The sequence below is a fragment of the Heloderma suspectum genome, chromosome 3, assembly GCF_057233095.1.
Source record: "Heloderma suspectum isolate Gila_16-S chromosome 3, 16-S_ref, whole genome shotgun sequence".
NCBI lineage: Eukaryota > Metazoa > Chordata > Lepidosauria > Squamata > Helodermatidae > Heloderma > Heloderma suspectum.
In genome coordinates this window covers 325427071-325445259 of record NC_139460.1, presented here as the reverse complement: position 1 = coordinate 325445259, position 18189 = coordinate 325427071, and the positions used below count along the sequence as shown (strand labels likewise).

The following is an 18189-nucleotide window of genomic DNA, read 5'->3' as shown; positions in this document are numbered from 1 at the left end:
AAAGCACCGTGCGCGTCTGTAAGCAAGTGTGTAACAGGGCCTTCTCCCAACCTGGCGCGCTCCAGATGTGTTGGACTAGAACTCCCATCGTCCCCAGCCAGCATGGCGGGAAGGCTGATACAATATCATTTAGGAAGCAGCGAGTGGGGCTGGGCTGGGGAGCAGGGGAGGCGTGCTCAATTTTCTGACAGTTGAAAACTCAATGGAAAGGATCTGTGGAGGGGAAATGGATGGCTGGCTATGGCCTTCTTCAACCTGGAGCCCCCCAGATGGGTTGGGCTGCAACTCCCATCATTCTCGGCCAGCATGGCCTTTGGCCATGCTGGCCGGGAATGATGGGAGTTGCAGCCCAACCCATCTGGGGGGTGCTAGGTGTGGGAAGATGGGCGTAATACGTCTCATTGGTGTCTCCGTCTTCTGCCTCCCCTCCCCTCCTCTCTGCAGCCACTGTTTTACCAGGGTTTGGCAGCACATTCCCCCAGCCCTGCTGAAAGACTCCCCAGTACCCCCCCCCCACCGCCGTCCCTGTTCCTTTTTCCTCACGCCTCTTTTTAGATTGTAAGCCTGTGGGCAGGAACTGTCTTGTTTTACTGATTGTGTGTAAGCCCCCCTGGGATTTTTTTTGGCTGAGGAGCGGGATAAAAAATACTTTAAGGGCGCAATCCTATGCATGTTTAGACAGAAAAAAGTCCTGCACGCTGGGAGTTGTAGGGCTTTTTTCTGTCTAAACATGCATAGGATTGCGCCCTAGGTAGACGGACAGATGCCCCCACAGCCCTGTCCTTAGCACAAAGGTGGCCTGCGTTGGTAGGGAATGGGGGGAAATCTGAGGTAGTGAACTCTCGACCGCACAATTTGTGTGGATGGTGCAGAAGTGAAATAGCACTGAAGTTACTGTGGGAATAGCACAAGAGGGTGCGTTGGTAACCTTGTGGCACCCCTTGCTTCTTAAAAACAAGAGCGTAAACCTGCTCTAAACAGGAGTCAAAGTGGAGTTCCTTTAGTCAGCTCACCAAGTATCTGTGTACGTCAATGAGGGGGACACACCTGCCCCCAAATAATTTACTTTTTGAGTTGCTCTGATCTTGGGATACCCCTCCTTGCCCTTGACTTCAGCTTCCCCATGGCCTTTCCCCCCTCCCATTTTATCCCTGCCTGAGATCATCACCCCTCCAGCCCCCCCCCCCCACCATCACCCCCTGTTCTGTCTTTGTGACGTCCAGCTGCTCCTTCCTTCAACCCACCTTTTCCACGAAATCTTTGGCAAAGCATAGGTCCCACACCCTACTGGGGCTTTCCCTGACCGCCTTCCATGTGTGTTGGACTACAACTCCCATCATTCTGTGCTGTCTGGAAATGAAGGGCACTGCAGTCCAACACATCTGGAAAGTGCCGCTTTGGGGAAGGCTAAGTCTAGGCATGGGCGCCTGAACTAATCACACATTCCTTCTGAGTTTACCCCGGCATTCCCTTCCTCGGTTTCCCCAGTGTCAGATTTTTGAGTGGCTCTCTGGACTGAGGACTGCCCCGGTTCCCTGCTGATGTACCTACTGAGCAGAGAGTTTTGGGGGAGCAGATTTCCCCTGTGTCAGCTTGTCCCATGCAGCCTTGCCCAAGACTCAGCCGGCAGCTAGCCAGCCTGATTTCCCTTTCCTCTGGCCCTTTGCAGAAGCTGAGCTGCGGCATGCAGGCGGACGAAGGCACGGACTGGCTCCTGGAGCTGCTAACCGAGGTCCAGCTCCAGCAGTACTTCTTGCGAATCCGCGACGACCTCAATGTCACGCGCCTGTCGCACTTTGAATATGTCAAGAACGAGGATTTGGAGAAGATCGGCATGGGGCGGCCCGGTGAGTGGGTCTGGGACTGGGGCAGGGGGTGTGTGTGTCATTTAGTCTTCCAACAGAGGTGAGAAACCTCTTCCGGCTTGAGGGCCGAATTTAATTTCGGGGAAGCTCTCAGGGGCCGTGTACCAGCGGTAGGCGGGGCTGAAGGCAAAGGGGGTGGGGTTAAAGGCAAAAGGGGTGGGGCTCCAAATAGAAAAAAATCCCAGCGTCTTGTAGCTTCAGCTCCTCCTGCCAGTAACTAAGCCTGGGGAGAGGCCTTTCAACTTTGTAGAATGAGGAAAAAACTGCACAGACACGGGAAGCCCCCAGACAATCGGTGGTTGGGGAGAAAGGGGGGGCTAGGAGAAGGAGGTGGGGCCATCTGGGAAACCCTGGAGGGCCAGATCGAGACCTCGGGAGGGCCAGATTTGGTCCTGGGCCTGAGGCTCCCCGCCCTTGCCTTAGAACATGCGAAGCTGTCTCATGTCAAGCCAGACCATGGGTCCATCTGGCTTGTCCGCACCAGGGGCGGGCAACGCCCGCGGGCCCATTTCCCGCTGCTGCGCTGCTGAATTTGCTGCTGAAATTTGGCGGTGTGGAGACGCAGCAGCCAAACAGGGCTGAGTTTTCTCCTCCCTTTTTTGCTGCTGCGCTACTGCATTTCAGCGGCAAGTTGGACAGTGGTGCGGGGGGGCGCAGAAATGGCCAGGGAGGGCCGCATGTGGCCGGCAGGCTGCCTCTTGCCCACCGTCGGCCTACACTGACTGGCAGCCAGTGGAGGCTGGTGGCTCCGAGGTCAGTGGGGCAGTGCATCTGCTCCGGGTTTCAGAGCTCCTTTAGAGTTCTGACTGGTTCGGACTGAAACCTGGAGCGGATTCACTGCCCCACTGACCTCGGCAGTGCTGTCCAGTTCCTTAAGCAGAGAGGGGCCTTTCCCAGCCCGGACTGCAGATGCCGGTCATGGAACCTGGGACCTTTTGTGTGCAAAGCCTGTACTCTGCCACTGAGCCTCAGCCCTTCCCCCAGAATTTTAATCTTTCATAGCTGACATAGTATTTATTATTTTTATTACAATCCCATGGTCCTCCAGCGTGTGTTAAATGTATCAAACAAAAGCGCATAGATTCACGCCTATGTTCAGGTGTAACTAATCGGTGCAAAGTGATCCTCAGCATGCACAGGCGCCGAAGTGCCTTGCTGGATCATACCAAGGGCCACTTTGTCCAGCATTCTTTGCAAGAATCCCAGGAACCAGCAGGTGCTAAATGATCCACTGTAAATTAGCCAGTGGTCCACCAGTAGTTCATAATCTGCCTTCTGCTCACCCATGATGTAGTCCTATTGCATGCATGGAGGAACATCTCCTACATGCCTGAGCATCTGTAAGGGATGCCCCCCCCCATTTAAAAAAAAAAAACCCAAGGAAGGAGAGTTCAAATGCAGTGGCAACCCAGGGATTTTTTATAAACCCTGGGTTACTGTGAGCAAGCCAGCATGCGAGTTCAAGTGGCTGGTTCACTCTCACTTAGCTTCTTCTGCCACCAGCAGCAGCTAAACAACCTAGGGATGTTCTGTCCCTGGGTTGTTTAGTATGACATCTAAACCCAGAACCCACGTTGCTTAGCATGATGTATGAACTGGAACTCATGTTGCTTAGTGTGATGTCCGAATCCAGAAATCACATTGTTTTGCGTGATGTACAAACCTGAACCCAGAACCCACATTGCTTAGCATTAATGACATGGATGAGGAGGTGCAGGGAATGCTGATCAAATTTGCGGATGACACAAAATTGGGCAGGATAGTGAATACCCTGGAAGACAGAAACAAAATTCAAAGTGATCTTGATAGGCTGGAGCACTGGGCAGAAAACAACAGAATGCATTAATAGAAGTATAGCTTCCAAATCCCACGAAGTACTAGCTCCCCTCTACCTAGCACTGGTTAGGCCTCGTCTTGAGTACTATGTCCAGTTCTGGGCACCACACTTTAATGAGGATGCAGACAAACTGGAGAGGGTTCAGAGGAGGGCAGCAGAGGTGATCAGGGGACTGGAAACAAAGCCCTGTAAAGAGAGGCTGAAAGACCTGGGCATGTTTAGCCTTGAGAAGAGAAGACTGAGGGGAGACAGGATAGCGCTTGTCCAGTACTTGAAAGGTTGTCCCAGAGAGGAAGGCCAGGATCTCTTCTCCATCATCCCAGAGTGCAGGACACGGAATTATGGGCTCAAGTTACAGGAAGCCAGGTTCTGGCTGAACATCAGGGAAAACGTCCTGACTGTTAGAGCAATACGACAATGGAACCAATGACCTTGGGAGGTGGTGGGCTCTCCCACACTGGAGGCGTTCAAGACGAGGCTGGACAGCCATCTGTCAGGGATGCTCTGACTTGGATTCCTGCACTGAGCAGGGGGTTGGACTTGATGGCCTTGTAGGCCCCTTCCAACCCTACTGTTCTATGATTCTATTATTCTGTGTCTGAATATGGAACTCATGTCATTTAGCATGATGACTGACCCCGGAATTCTGAGTTGTCTCTCCCCCAACAAACCCATTTAGCCGCTTCCACTGGCAGGAGAAGCTAAACGGGAGTGTAGGGTTTTTAAAAAACCCTAGGTTACCACTGTGTGCAAACTGGGCCGTTATCTCTGCTCCAGTGCTATTACCAATCGCTCGACCTACAGAAATTGAGGCCTTTCTGGTGCGGAGGTAGGAAGCCAAAGGAAAAGCTTCAGTTGCTCTTAAAGGCACAGGACTAAGGCTGTAGATTGTAAAAAAAAGTAGACTGTAAAAAAAGAAAAGAAAAAGGCTTGCCCCTTCTGCTTCCACCCACTTTGAGTAGCCCCACCCCCTTTGCTTTTAGCCCCACCCACAAATGAAAGCAAATTCTTTTTAAAAAATTGCTGCAAATGGATACAATCCAATCTTTACAATATTGATTCCTATATAAGATAATGTATGACTATTTTGACAAGAAGTTCTCACTACTAAAATTATTTTATCTTGGTTGCCTTTTGCAAGCATACCTATGGGTGGCAGTAACCATGTTTTTCAACATTAACCCTGGTGAAGGCACCAGACTTGTGAAACCATGGTTTAGCTTGTAGAGGGCATATGGAGGGAGACACTAGCAAGTCCAACTTGTCACCTTGAAAGCCAAGAGACTGGAGAGGTAGGGAAACTAACTTGACCATGTGTAATTGGTGCAGATGTAATGCTTAAGTATATTTAATGCAAACCCTGCTTTGCAAAACCGCTTCAAACCACAGTTTCACATTTTGGTTGGTAGACAGTCCTTAACTGCAGTGATTGTAAGTGCTCATACTGAGTGCTCAACCATGATTGAAGAAAGCAAATTGTGTGTCAGCATTTTGCCTGTTTGGGGCAGTTTCTCCAGTTTGGATTTTAGTATTTATATACTGAAATTTCATCATCCAGAATGCCTTACAAATGGATGTTATGGCAATAATCCTTACAACAGCCCTGTAAGGTAGACATTCTAAAATCTTTAGCGGCTTAGGTGACTGCCTGAGTTTCTCCCACATTATTTTTCCAGGAGTGAATAGATTTACAATCAGGCTCACATCTTTTGGGCTGGTCACCTCCTTCAGATAACTCAGTAGGGGGCTTCAAGATCTGGTACTTTGTACCTTGTCCTTGTTCATGGGATTTCCTGCCAATATTTCGCCACTTGAGGAGGGCTTTCCCATCATAAAGGCATAAAATGTGCATTATTCCCATAGGATCCATGCTTCCAGCATCTGCAAATACTGCTTCTATAAATCCTATCGGGGGTAAATTCCATTCATCTTACATTGGGCTTCTTGGAGATTTATGGTTTTCAAAAAGGAAAAGAAAGAGAAAGAAGCTTTCATGGTGAATGGAGTGGTAAAGGATGTGAACTGGGAATTCCTTGTTCAAATTCCACCTCCCCTGTGAACTCACTGGGTGGCTTTCGGCAAGACTGTATTTCCTCATCCTTCCCATCTGAACTCTGGGGATAATATACTGAACTACTTCGCAGGGCTGTTGGAACTATTATTGAGATAATTAGAGGTGGACTAACTTCAGCCTTGGGTGGTCTACTTTTTACTAGAATCCCCATGGTGCAATAATGTGTTCTGAATTTACAAAGCAGGAATGCCTACGTGAGATCGGCAGGGCTCCGCCAACTTCTGGCCCTCCATATGTGATGTGTAGGGCTGCAGTTCCCATTATCCCCTGTCTGCTGTTTAAGAACACAGGAAGTGCCTTTGCCAGTAGGCAGTTCACTGGATGTTGGCCAAGGTTTTACCAGTGGTCTGGGTCTACTTTCTACCTCCTCCTGACGAATGTAAAGTGCTTTGAACCCACTGAGGCCGCAATCCTATACTGACTTACCTGGGAGTAAGTCTCACTGCACTCCATGGGAGTTATTTCTCAGTAGACATGTAGAGTATTGCACTTTGCTACGTAAATAGGAAGCGCATTCTGCATTACTCCTGAACAGACTCCCATTCACACAGGTTGGAATAGCCCTTGTTTGATAGCGTTGAAGCAAATGTAGGCAGCTGTGAGAGCTGAACGCATTGTGCCCACCCATCTCGGTGAAGACCTGCCTGCTGGCACCCCTAGGCATGGCCCCTGCCATGGTGTACCCTTATAGCCCCCTGTGGGACGGGTCTGTCCACTCTATTTTCCTGAAGGGGGGCTGCCCCACAGCAGGGGGGAGGGGGCAGGCCTGTAACTGTCTGCGGCCTACTAATCTCCCCTGGCTTCAGATTGTAGGGACTGTTTGAGAAGGGCCCGCTCGGTGATAGGCAGGAAAATCTCTTGCCTGAAACCCTGGAGAACCCCTGCTGCCAGTCAGTGTCGGCAATACCAGGCCAGATGGACCAAAGGTCTGATTCAGTATAAGGCAGATTCCTGTGTTCCTATGACTGCAAAGCTAGGAGCTGGTTAGGGAAGCCTCCCCCTAGTGGCTGAAGGTGTTGCTGCAGGCTTCAACCCTATGAACACTTTTAAATTAATGAAATTAATTAATGTGTTTTAAAAACAAAATAACCCCAAGGAGCACACCCCTAGGGGCCCTGTAGTACGCATGCCAAGCTTCAGGTACCTAGGTTTTACGGTCTTGGCTCTGTGGCATGGATGGACAGACAGACACACACACATCCCCTTTCATTATGATAGATCATTATGATTTTTAGAAATACATGTGTTATTGCACCTATTTAGATTTGAGGTTACATAAGGAAAAGTGAATTATTTTGAAAGAGCCAGTCATGAGCGGTGGCCCCCATCTGCTCTTTTGCCCGTGGCCCCTGAACAAATCACCTGCGTTTAGAACATTGCTAAACTCTGCTAGCAGGGCTTCAAGGGAAAAACCAGAGATGGCTCATGGATGTGTGCAGTGAACCCCTCCCAAGTTGTGGGAGGGGCGTGTGTTGGAGGCTGCAAGTTTAAATGGGTGACGGAGGCGCTTAGCTGTTTCTCTTTCAGCCATTTTCCTGCTCAGAATGGCAGGAGCACCCCCCACCCCCAATGAGATTCTAGATTTGTGTCTACCAGGATCTGGAATCCTGTTGGCTCTGGAAACCAACATGGACGTAGAGCGGTGTTGAGCGGAAAAATGGCACGCCGGGAAAGGGCAAAACACACCCGCTCCAGCTTGGCTGCTCCTCCATTCCGACTGCAGCCTCCCAACGCTGGTTTCCATTTAAGCAAAGCTAACACGGCTTCATTGCCATGGCGTAAGATGTGTTTTAATCTTCTGTAACATTGGTAGAAATTAATTATCTGCCACGATGAAGCATCCAGTCTGGAGGTTGTTTCCTTGCCAGGCTCTGCATATAATGGGGTGGGGGGAGTCTTGGGGAATGGGCAGTTTCCTCCCTGCTCAGAGACTACCATTCTTTGCCTTCACAGGTCAGAGGCGCCTCTGGGAGGCGGTGAAGCGGAGGAAGGCCGTTTGCAAGCGGAAATCCTGGATGAGCAAGGTGAGAGATGTGCGCATGAGGGCTAGAAACATGTTGAGGTTTTTAAAATGGAGTCTTACAAATTCTCAGGATCCCATCAGGCAGTTCTTTCCTTGGGCCCAAGTATACAAAGTGTCAGAGGCATGTTACTGGCCTCTTGTTGCTCTTTGAAACAAACAAACAAACAAACACACCCGAAATGCAGCTGTGAATTGCTGTGAATTTGATCAGGGTAGCGGGTGGAAGGGAAAAGTGCTTAAGCCTCGCTCTGATCAAAATCACGACCCCTCCCTCACTCCCAACAGCTTCATGTTCCATTTTTAAAGAGATTGATCACGCTTCTCCCCTGCATCTTGCCTGGCTTGGCCTTATTAGAAGTCGCATTCCCTCCTTTGCAGCACAGTTTAGTAATTTGTTTGTTTATCACTCTAAGTTGCATATCCTGCCTTTCCACCAGTGGTCTCTTGGTAGGGCATTCCTACAAAACTGAAATGACAGAAGAATAAAATATAAAATAAAACAGACTTAAAGTGTCAACAAAAAGCCAGCAACTGCATTAGTAGCAGGGGAAACTGTGAGCAATTGTATCTTGCCCAAGGCTTGGCAGAACAGGATGGCTTTTGCTCGGCACCTAATAAATAGCAGGGCACTGGGCAAATATGTTTGGCGCACCAAGATAGGGAAGCCACTCCCCTGATGACTGCTCACCTGACATCAGAAGTGGGTAAAATAAGGGCTGCGTTTTTCCTAATGCGACACCAGCATCATCATTGTTATTACTATTATTAATACTACATTTATATCCCACCTTTTTCCACTTGCAAGGAACCCAAGGTGGCTTATATGGTCCTCCTCCCCTCCATTTTGTCCTCACAACAACCCTGTGAGGTAGGTGAGACTGAGAGTCAGTGACTGGCTCAAAGTCAGCCAATTGAGCTTCATGGCTGAGGAGAGACTAGAACCCAGATCTCCTGGGTCCCAGTCCAGCACTCTCACCACTACACCACACTGGATCTAATCCATATTTATCTATGATCCATATTTTTCTATTGTACAGTGCTTTGATTTGAAAGCATTTTAGAAATCATCAGTATAGTTATCAGTCGCCATGTTGGAAACAATAAGACGTGAAGTAGTGTTGAACAGATAATAAATGAATTCGAGCAATAATTTGTGGTAGGTGGAGAGGAGAAGGACACAGGGAGCCGGAGAGCTGCGTTTCTTCCTTTCGCTCCCCTCCTTTTGCCCCTTGGAGAGCCACTTTCATGGAGACGATGCAGAGAGACATCCCAGGGGTGCCGGCACCAGAGCTGTCCTGGCTGACTGGGTTTGGTGGCGATGACTGTGGTCAGGGCAGTGTCCCCCCCGCCCCACCTTCCCAATCCATGGAGAAAGTGAACAGGGGCACCAAGAACTGATTTTTTAACATGTATACTCCGCTTTTCTTGTCTTAAAAAAAAAAGAAAAAAAAGTCTAAAAGCATGATCCAGAAAAGCAGTCAAAGAACAAAAGCCTCACTTGGTAAAGATCAGGTGAAACAAACGGACCCCTCCGAGTAGCCACTGTGGCCATGCAGAGGGGGAGCCCAGGCCAAACAGACCTCTAAAAATGGACTTTCCCCCAGCCTCCGAGGTTTGGTTCCCAGTCACCTGCTATAAATGGATGATCGCAGCGGATGTGGTGCTTGGGCTAATTGCTCGTGCTGCCCCGCCCTGCCCTTCCCCGCTCCACACACTGAACCGCCCTCCCGTCCGGGGAGCTCTGACTCAGCCGGTTGGTTTTCTGTCCTGCTGGCCCCCTCTTCTGGTGGAGCCGTTCCGGGAGGAGTTTCTGCAGCCAGCAGCCTCTGGGGTTTGTGAAGCTCTTTCCAGGCACAGCGATGGGCTCCCACTGGCGGACTGGCTGTTCCTCCCTGTGACTGCAGCGCCTGCGGGACTCCTTGCCTCCACCTTCCTCCTTTCTCGGTTGCTCGTACAGTGCAATCTCTGACACACCTTTCCCCTACCTGGTGCCCTCCGGGTGTGTTGGGGTGCAACTTCCATCAGCCCCAGCCAGAATCCCTGGTGGTAGGAACTCATTCCTTCCCGGACATTTGAGAGTTTCAGCAGGCCCTTCTGACTCTCTGTGTAGCATTTTCAGGGGGCTGGAGGGGCTGCTGTGGGAAGGAGGGGGCAGGGAAGGCCACTTCTGCCAGCACGGTTGATCCAGCCTAAATCTGGATCCAACCCACTGGGTCTAACCCCCTTCTAATGCAGGGGCAGGGCAGCAGGCTGGTCAAGATCTATTGGTAGGTCTCTGGGTGATTTGCAGTACAGCAGCCCAGGTTTTATGACTCGCAATCATTTTGTGATCTCAACAATAGAACGGCTTTATTTTAGTGTGTGTGTGTGTGTGGGGGGGTCTCCTAAATTAGGCTGCTGAAACAAAGGAAGCTTGGGAGGGATGGAATGGAGTTTGCATGAAGGGAGTGTGATCTGGTACTAAAGAACAAGTTCCTGGCCGACACGTGTGGTCAGAGGTCCCCTGTTCCTTAATTCTAAGCGTCCGTCTGCTGCCACCCACGCCTGCACCAGTATTTTGCGTCTGGCTGTAGCGGGACCTTGGAGTTATGGTAAAAACAAAACAAAAAATAACATAGATCCCACAAGCTGAAATCTGCCCACCCCTGTTTTAAAGCCATTTAGGGCTCAATCCTGTGCACGTTTAGAAAGCAGAACTGGCTGGGGAGCGCTGAGAGTTGTAGGACTTCTTTCTGTCTAAGTGTGCATAGGAGTGCGCCCTTAATTGGATGAAGTTGTCTCCTTCCCTCCCTGTGTGAAGGCTGAGGAAGCAACAAAGAGCAGCGGCCCAAAATGCAAAGGTGGCCAGGGGAAGAGATCCATTTTCAGACTTAGAAATCAGGAGATTGGATATTTCCTATTACATTTTGAAAGCAAACTATGGATTGGCCAAATCCTTATCGAAAGAAGCATCTGTTTGCATAAGACATTGCAGTCAGAAAAGCATCCCCCCTGCCGACACTCATACAAATGAACCTGTATCCAGAATGAAAGCGTAAGTACCATCCATGATAAATAGATACAATTGCTTATGATCTCTTTGAACTCAGCCAAATTCAATTCCCCGTAATTATCAGGAAAGCATTACATTAACTTTCATCGCCGGCTTGCAGCCCAACCTGTTAATCTACGGCAGATCATTGTGAGCAGAATAATCCTCCCTCTTCGTTGTACAGAAAACACAATTTGGCAAGGGTTTCTGGTGCTGCAGCCACAGGAAGAGCAGGTAGCTGTGGACGGATACCTTGACCCAATGAATGCAGTCCCTGGGAAGTGGTCTGGAGCTGTTTCCCCTGAGTAGCTTTAAGAATGTAAGAAGCCTGGGTGAGGAGGCCAAAGATCCTTCTAGTCTAGCATCCTGGGTGAGGAGCCAAAGGTCTTTCTAATCCAGCATCCTGGGTGAGGAGCCAAAGGTCTTTCTAATCCAGCATTCTGGGTCAGGAGCCAAAGGTCCTTCTAATTCAGGCCCCTGCTTGCTACAGTGGCAAGCCCAGCCTTCCTCAATCTGGCACCCTCTGGGTTCAGAACACTACAACTCCCATCACCCCCAGCCAGCATGGGCACTGTAGTCCAATGCATCTGGAGGGTGCCTGGTTGTGGAAGGCTGTGCTAGACATATGCTTCTAGAAAGCCCCAAGCAAGGCACCCCCCTCCTCCTCACATATAGCTCTTCTGAAGACGTGGATTCTGTTCAGCTCTCAGGGGTAACGGCAGTTGACGGGTCGTTCCTTTCTGAATGAGCCGTGCCCTTTTTTGGGAGGTGTCTCTCAGCCCTTTGGGCCCCCTTCTCTGCGGCACCCCCATGCCGATGAATTCCCTGCAGCAGTCCTGCTCCCTTCCCTCTCCATGTGAGTTAGTTTGTACATGCTTAGGGGTAGAGGGAAGTTGTATGATAATGCACTTTTAATAGAACATGACTCACGGCAGCCCACAGTGAAAATGCCCTTCCCCCACACTGCTCCGTCAGCAGCTTTCTCTCTTGTTCAGAGGCAAGTGGCTGGCCAGCTCCCCTCACTAAACCCTGGGGGATTTTGTGGGGTTTGGGATGGCCCGTTACAATGTCCAGTAATATTTTGTGATGTCTCTGCAACCTGGCCTACAAGTGGGAAGCGTTTGTAGATAGGCAGCTGCTGTCAGCCTTATCTATAGTAGTTTTCTTTCTTCATTCTCAGTATTTATAGGCTGTCTTTCTGGGCCAGGTCTTCTCGAGGTGGCTTACATAAAAGAATTAAAATGTAATCCCAATAAAATTATTCTCTGTGGCCTTCTCCTAGGGCTTTATCGGGCCTCTTGATGAGAATGGTTTTAAGGTTTGCATTGGGTTAGTTTGAGCCCTACTGTTTGGCTTGTATTAGTTATCAAGTAGTTAATTAGATTTGAATTGTACATTATGGATGCTTTATGAATTTTTGTAGGCTGCCATGAGAGAGGTCTCTCATCCCATAGGCATCCTACAAATGTCCTTAAATAAATACGTAAATTGCAATGATATTAATACAGCTGTTAATTTTTTTTTCCAAAGGCCAGCTCATGTAAAAATTAACTTAACAGCTGAAAAGAGCATTTGTGTGTTATTTATGTTATAAATACTTCATTTCATAAAAAATGCATCCCAGAGAAGTTTACAAGACAATTTAAAATCCAGAAACGACAACAAATACAAATATACAGTAAGACGGCTTTCCCCAACTTGACGCCTCCAGATGTATTGGCTGCTACTCCCATCATTTCCAGCCAGCGTGGCCAATGCTGGCTGGGAATGATGGGAGTTGCAATCCAACACATCTGGAGGGCGTCAGGTTGGGGAAGTTTCCAATAAGACATTAAACATCATAGAATAAAACAGCACAGCGGAAAATGTCTAAACCCATCAAGGTTCGCTATAAAAAAGATATAAAATCATACCAAGGTGGAAAATATTTGTGCCTGTGTGTATGAATATACTACATATATATGTAGTAGTGATCATGAGGAGTGTGTGCCCTTCTCAGCGTCCTTCCCCTTAGGCTCACATCTCTGCTCTTCAGCTTCCACATCTCATGTTCTTCTCCATCCGTCCAGGTCTTCAGCGGGAAGCGGCCCGACTCGGAGTTCCAGCCCCAACCCCAGAGCATGCCGGGGAAAAGGCCCACCCCGCCGCCCCTGGAGGAGGGTCAGCAGCAGGCCCTGACCTGCCTGATCAGCGAGAAGGACCTGATGCTCTTTGAGAAGCTGGGGGACGGCTCCTTTGGGGTGGTGCGGCGTGGGGAGTGGTGCGCACCCTCCAGCAAGTTGGTAAGGCGTCTGCTCACCTTTTCTGAGCCTGGGCTTCCTACCCCTATAACAGTTGGAGGAAGGGTTAAAGGTCTGGGCTGTGATATTCAAAAAATAGGGGAGCATCCAACAGTGTCCCAGCATTAGCACGAATGATGTTGTAGTAGCGTAAGCCATCAACACTTGTGCGACGTAACTAGCGCTTGCTAGCGCAAGGAGGCAAATCCCTGCTTTTCTCTATTGGCAAATCACTGGTTTTTCCCATTGCACTAACAAATGCTAGTTATGTTGCACAAGCATTGGTTTATGCTAGCTCAGCGTCCTCAGCACTAGCGCTGGGGCACTGTTGGGTACTACCTATAGCTCCCTGGTAGAGCACATGCTGAGCATGGAGATGGTCCTGGGTTGACCTGAGATTCAAAAGGATCTCAGCTAGAAAGATCCCACTGTCCCTGAGATCATGGAAAACCACTGCCAGTCAGCGTAGACCCACCCTCTCCAACCTGGTGCCCTAGATGTGTTTCGGTGTACAACTCCCAGCGTTCCTGACCACTGACCATACTGGCTGTGAACCCTAGTGTCATGGCAAATTCAGAAGTACAGGTCCCTTCATGATAGTCACAGCCACGTCCCCTCACAGCCACACCCCCTTCTAAGATTATACAGCATTGTAAGGTTATACAATATCAGTGAGCTTTCAGTCATTTTGGAGTTCTGTTGAGCGATGAATGCAGGAGGGCATGTCTTTTTGAGAGTCAGCAAGAAGAAGGCAATAATAGCTTCCAGAAGTTCCAATTGATCACCCACAGTGCCAGAAACACATCTTGCCATATTCTCCCTAGAGCAGCAGTCTGGATTGTTGATCACTGTTTTGGTTTCTTTCAACGTTCTGTGGCCTCTGCGCCACTGACTTCGCAGGGTGTTTTTTTTCCTGAGTCCAGAATCCATAGTTCAGTCACCTCTTATAGGGTTTTAGTTGGATCCAGACTTAGTCATGCTTAGAGCAGACTCACTGAAATCAGAGGACCTTAAGATAGTCATAAGTTGTGACTAACTTTTCCCATTGATTTCAGTGAGTCTACTCTAAGCAAGACTAAGTCTGGATCCAACCCTTTATGTGGCCTTGTCTCAACCTTGGGGAAATCACAGTACACAAAAGCACTCCTCTGGACCCACATTCTCTTGTTCGAGAAACAACGGCTACTGCCACTGCTAATGATGATGTCCTCAAAGCCACACAGCAAGGGCTTGCTCAAGACCATGATGGGCCCCAGAGTAGCTGTCCCTAGTGAGCCTCCTACTCTGCCCCCACTACTGAACTCATATGCAGTGTACACCCATACAGTCAGGGCCAGAAATATTGGAACAAGGATAACTGTTTTGGCAGTTGGGCTCTGTACACCACCACATTGAAGTTGAAAGGAAACACACCCAGATAGGAGCAAAGTCGGGACTTCCAGCTGTAATTCAAGGGGTTTGACAAAAGTGGGGCACGAACCATTCAGGAAGTACGACCAGTGGCATACACACACACCCATCATTGATGGCTCATAAGTAATGGAACGAATGGCTGAGAAGCAGCTGCATGGCCAGGTGTGGCCTGTTTCCTGGGTACCCCATGACCAATCAGGCAGAGAAAAGGCCTGGAGGTGGTTCTGAGTGTTACATTTGCATTTGGTAGCTGTTCACTGCAACTCCCAACATGAGGTCCAAAGAGGTGTCCATGCAAGTGAAGGAGGCCATCATTAGGCTGAGGAAACAACATAAACCCATCAGAGAGATAGCAAAAACAGTGGGAGTGGCCAGTACGACAGTTTGGAACATCCTGAAACAGAAGGAATTAACTGGCAAGCTCAGCAACAGCAAAAGGCCTGGAAGACCATGGAAGACATCTAAAGTGGATGACCGCAGAATGCTGCTCATGGTGAAGAGGAACCCTTTCACAACATCTAGCCAGGTCAAGAACACTCTTGCGGAGGTAGGCATGTAATTGTCAACATCTACAGTCAAGAGACGGCTTTATGAATGTAAATACAGAGGCTTCACAACAAGGTGCAAACCACTGGTAACGCTCAAGAACAGACAGGCCAGATTAGCCTTTGCCAGCAAACACCTAAAAAAGCCTGCCCAGTTCTGGAATAAGATTCTTTGGACTGATGAAACCAAGATTAACTTGTACCAGAATGATGGGAAGAGAAAAGTATGGAGAAGGAAAGGAACAGCTCATGATCCAAAGCATGCCACATCATCTGTCAAACATGGTGGAGGCAGTGTTATGGCATGGGTGTGTATGGCTGCCAATGGAACCAGGTCACTGGTGTTTATTGTTGACCTGACTGCTGATCAAAGCAGCCGAATGAATTCTGAAGTGTATAGGGCTATACTTTCTGCTCAGATTCAGCCGAATGCTGCCAAACTGATAGGACGCCGCTTCATATTGCAGATGGATAATGACCCAAAACATACAGCAAAAGCTACCCCAGAGTTTCTGAAGGCAAAGAAGTAGGATGTTCTTCAATGGCCCAGTCAGTCACCTGATCGGAACCCAATAGAGCATGCTTTTCACTTACTGAAGACCAGACTGAAGGCAGAAAGACCCACAAACAAGCAGCAGCTGAAGGCAGCTGCAGTAAAGGCCTGGCAAAGCATCTCGAGGGAGGAAACTCAGCATTTGGTCATGTCCATGGGTTCCAGACACCGGGCAGTCATTGACTGCAAAGGATTTTCATCCAGGTATTAAAGGCGATCCTTAAGTTCGAAATGATGTTGGCTTGTTCCATTACTTATAAGCCACCAATGTTGGGGGGGGGGGTGTATGCCGCTGGCTGTACAACCTGAATGGGTAGTGCCCCACTTTTGTCAAACCCCTTGAATTACAGCAGGAAGTCCCGACTTTGCTCCCATCTGGGTGTGTTTCCTTTCAACTTCAATGTGGTGGTGTACAGAGACCAACTGCCAAAACAGTTATCTTTGTTCCAATATTTCTGGCCCTGACTATACATACACACAGAGAGAAAGGGAGAGTCAACAATGTATCATAATAATGCAGAAACATTTTTCTCTACATACTTGAGTGGAAATTATCTTCCATGCTTTCCTGGAAGCAAAAGACTTATATCCCTTCCATGGTAGAAAATTCAGAGACAAACACAAGCTTCTCCTTTTACAAAATACAGTGCACAGACACAGAAAACATAAACACACATTGATGCACTCTCTCATACACACACACACGTGCACACACACTCAAGAAAGCGACATAAACTGACTCACTGCCTCTTTCAGATGCAACAGCCAAAGAGGCTGTTTTGCTATTACAAAGAAATCAAAGAGGCCGGTCAGGAATCCATGAGTGTTTATACCCCATTAACTTCTAGGGGCCTGCACCTGCCTTTTTTTTAAATGTAACCTCCTCAAGACCATGTACACACAGTGGCACAACACAGACTCCACCTTCCCCAGTTTCCCTCCCACTAAGCACACAGGGAAAAGCAGAAAGAAAAACACAGAAAGGCTGCAGGAGCTTTCTTAGATCCAGCCTCCTCCTCCTCCTCCTGGCTGGAGCTTTTGTTTTTCTTCCCAGCTATTTCCTCTGGAGGTGGGGAGAGAGAAAGGCAGGATCAAGAGGCGGGGAAGGAAGGGAACGGAGGAAGGGGGTGTACAAAGTTGGGCCGCTCTCCATGCAGACAGCCAGACGAAGGAGGGAAACGCAGCCCGCAAGCCCCCAGCTCCCTTTCTCCTTCCCACAGCAATGATGGCTCCCTCGCCTCGTTGCCTTCTGCTAACCTGGTGCCCCCAGCTGCCATTGCCAGCAGCAGCAGCGCCCGCTCACAACAGCATCTCTGGCTCTTCCAGCCGCCTGCCCCACAGCAATAGCAATAGGCTGGGAGTGGGAGGGACCCAGCTCCAAAAGAAGTCCCGGGTTCTCGTCCCAGTGAGAACTCCCACCACTGCACCCCGGGCTGTGAATGATTGGCGTTGAGGTCCAACTCCCAACAGGAGGGCACCAGTTTGGGGAAGGCTGGTGTAAACAGCACTGACCCAATAAATCTTTACCCTAAAACTCTGAGCTATGTAAAATTCCAGACTGCAATCCTGTGCCCACTTCCCTGAGAGTAAGCCCCATGGATTCATTGGGGTTGACTCCTGAGTATTCATGTATGCTGTGTATAAGGAAGAGCTGTATTTCTGATCTGGCTTGGGCTTCTGTGGGAGGGCGATTCTACACGTCAGTTCAAGATTCCACTTAGGGGAAAAATGTCTTCAGGCTTGTTTTGATTTTGTATCTCAAATTTTTGTAAATGTTGTAAAAAAATAATAATACTAAAGAAATGCTAGGTGTTGTGAAAAATTTAATCCACCGCATTCTCGTACTGAGCCCGCTTGCTTTCTCCACCAGCTCAACGTGGCTGTCAAGTGTCTCAAGACGGACGTGCTGAGCCAGCCTGAAGCCCTGGACGACTTCATCCGCGAGGTCAACGCCATGCACTCCTTGGACCACATGAACCTCATCCGTCTCTACGGAGTGGTGCTCTCCAATCCCATGAAGATGGTGAGGGGGCAGCTCAGTTCCAGAAAGGCACCACATCCGGGCTGAAGCCACGGGGAGAAAGTGGGGTGGGGGGTGACACCCAGTTTCCCCAGGCCCCCAGAACACAGGGGCTTGGGGAAGCTCACTCCCTTATCCGTCTGCCTCCTCCAGAGCACCAGGAAACCACCTGGCCACTCTCTCCCTAGCTGGCAATTTTCCTCATTCCTAGTTCCTAGCCCAGCATTCCTCGATATGGTACCTTCCGGATGTGCTGGATTACAACTCCCTATCACCCCAGCCAACATGGGGATTGTAGTCCAACAATTCTGGAGACATTGCATTGGAGAAGGCTGTCCAAGCCAACACATCTGTATCCATTTTGGTATCAGTTTAGACCATCACAATGTAAAAGAAGTCTTGTGATGGGAAGCAGGTAAGGCTGCAGCCTTGAGGGCGTGCTCCTATGCATGTTTAGACCGAAAAATGTCCTACAACTCCCAGTATTCCCCAGCCAGCTGGGAGCTGTAGGACTTTTTTCAGTCTAAACATGCATAGGATTGCACCCTT

The 18189-nt window shown here is 49.1% G+C and overlaps 1 protein-coding gene across 7 annotated transcripts in view; it reads left to right on the top strand.

The window, feature by feature from the left end:
• Nucleotides 1-18189, top strand: part of TNK2 (tyrosine kinase non receptor 2) — a 134941-nt gene that overhangs the window by 68383 nt on the left and 48369 nt on the right. For all 7 annotated transcript variants that reach the window (XM_084847751.1, XM_084847753.1, XM_084847754.1 and 4 more), the window contains 4 exons: nt 1670-1847; nt 7730-7800; nt 12900-13112; nt 17491-17643. In XM_084847751.1, coding sequence (XP_084703877.1) covers nt 1670-1847; nt 7730-7800; nt 12900-13112; nt 17491-17643 — 615 coding nt within the window. The remainder of the gene's footprint in view (nt 1-1669; nt 1848-7729; nt 7801-12899; nt 13113-17490; nt 17644-18189) is intronic.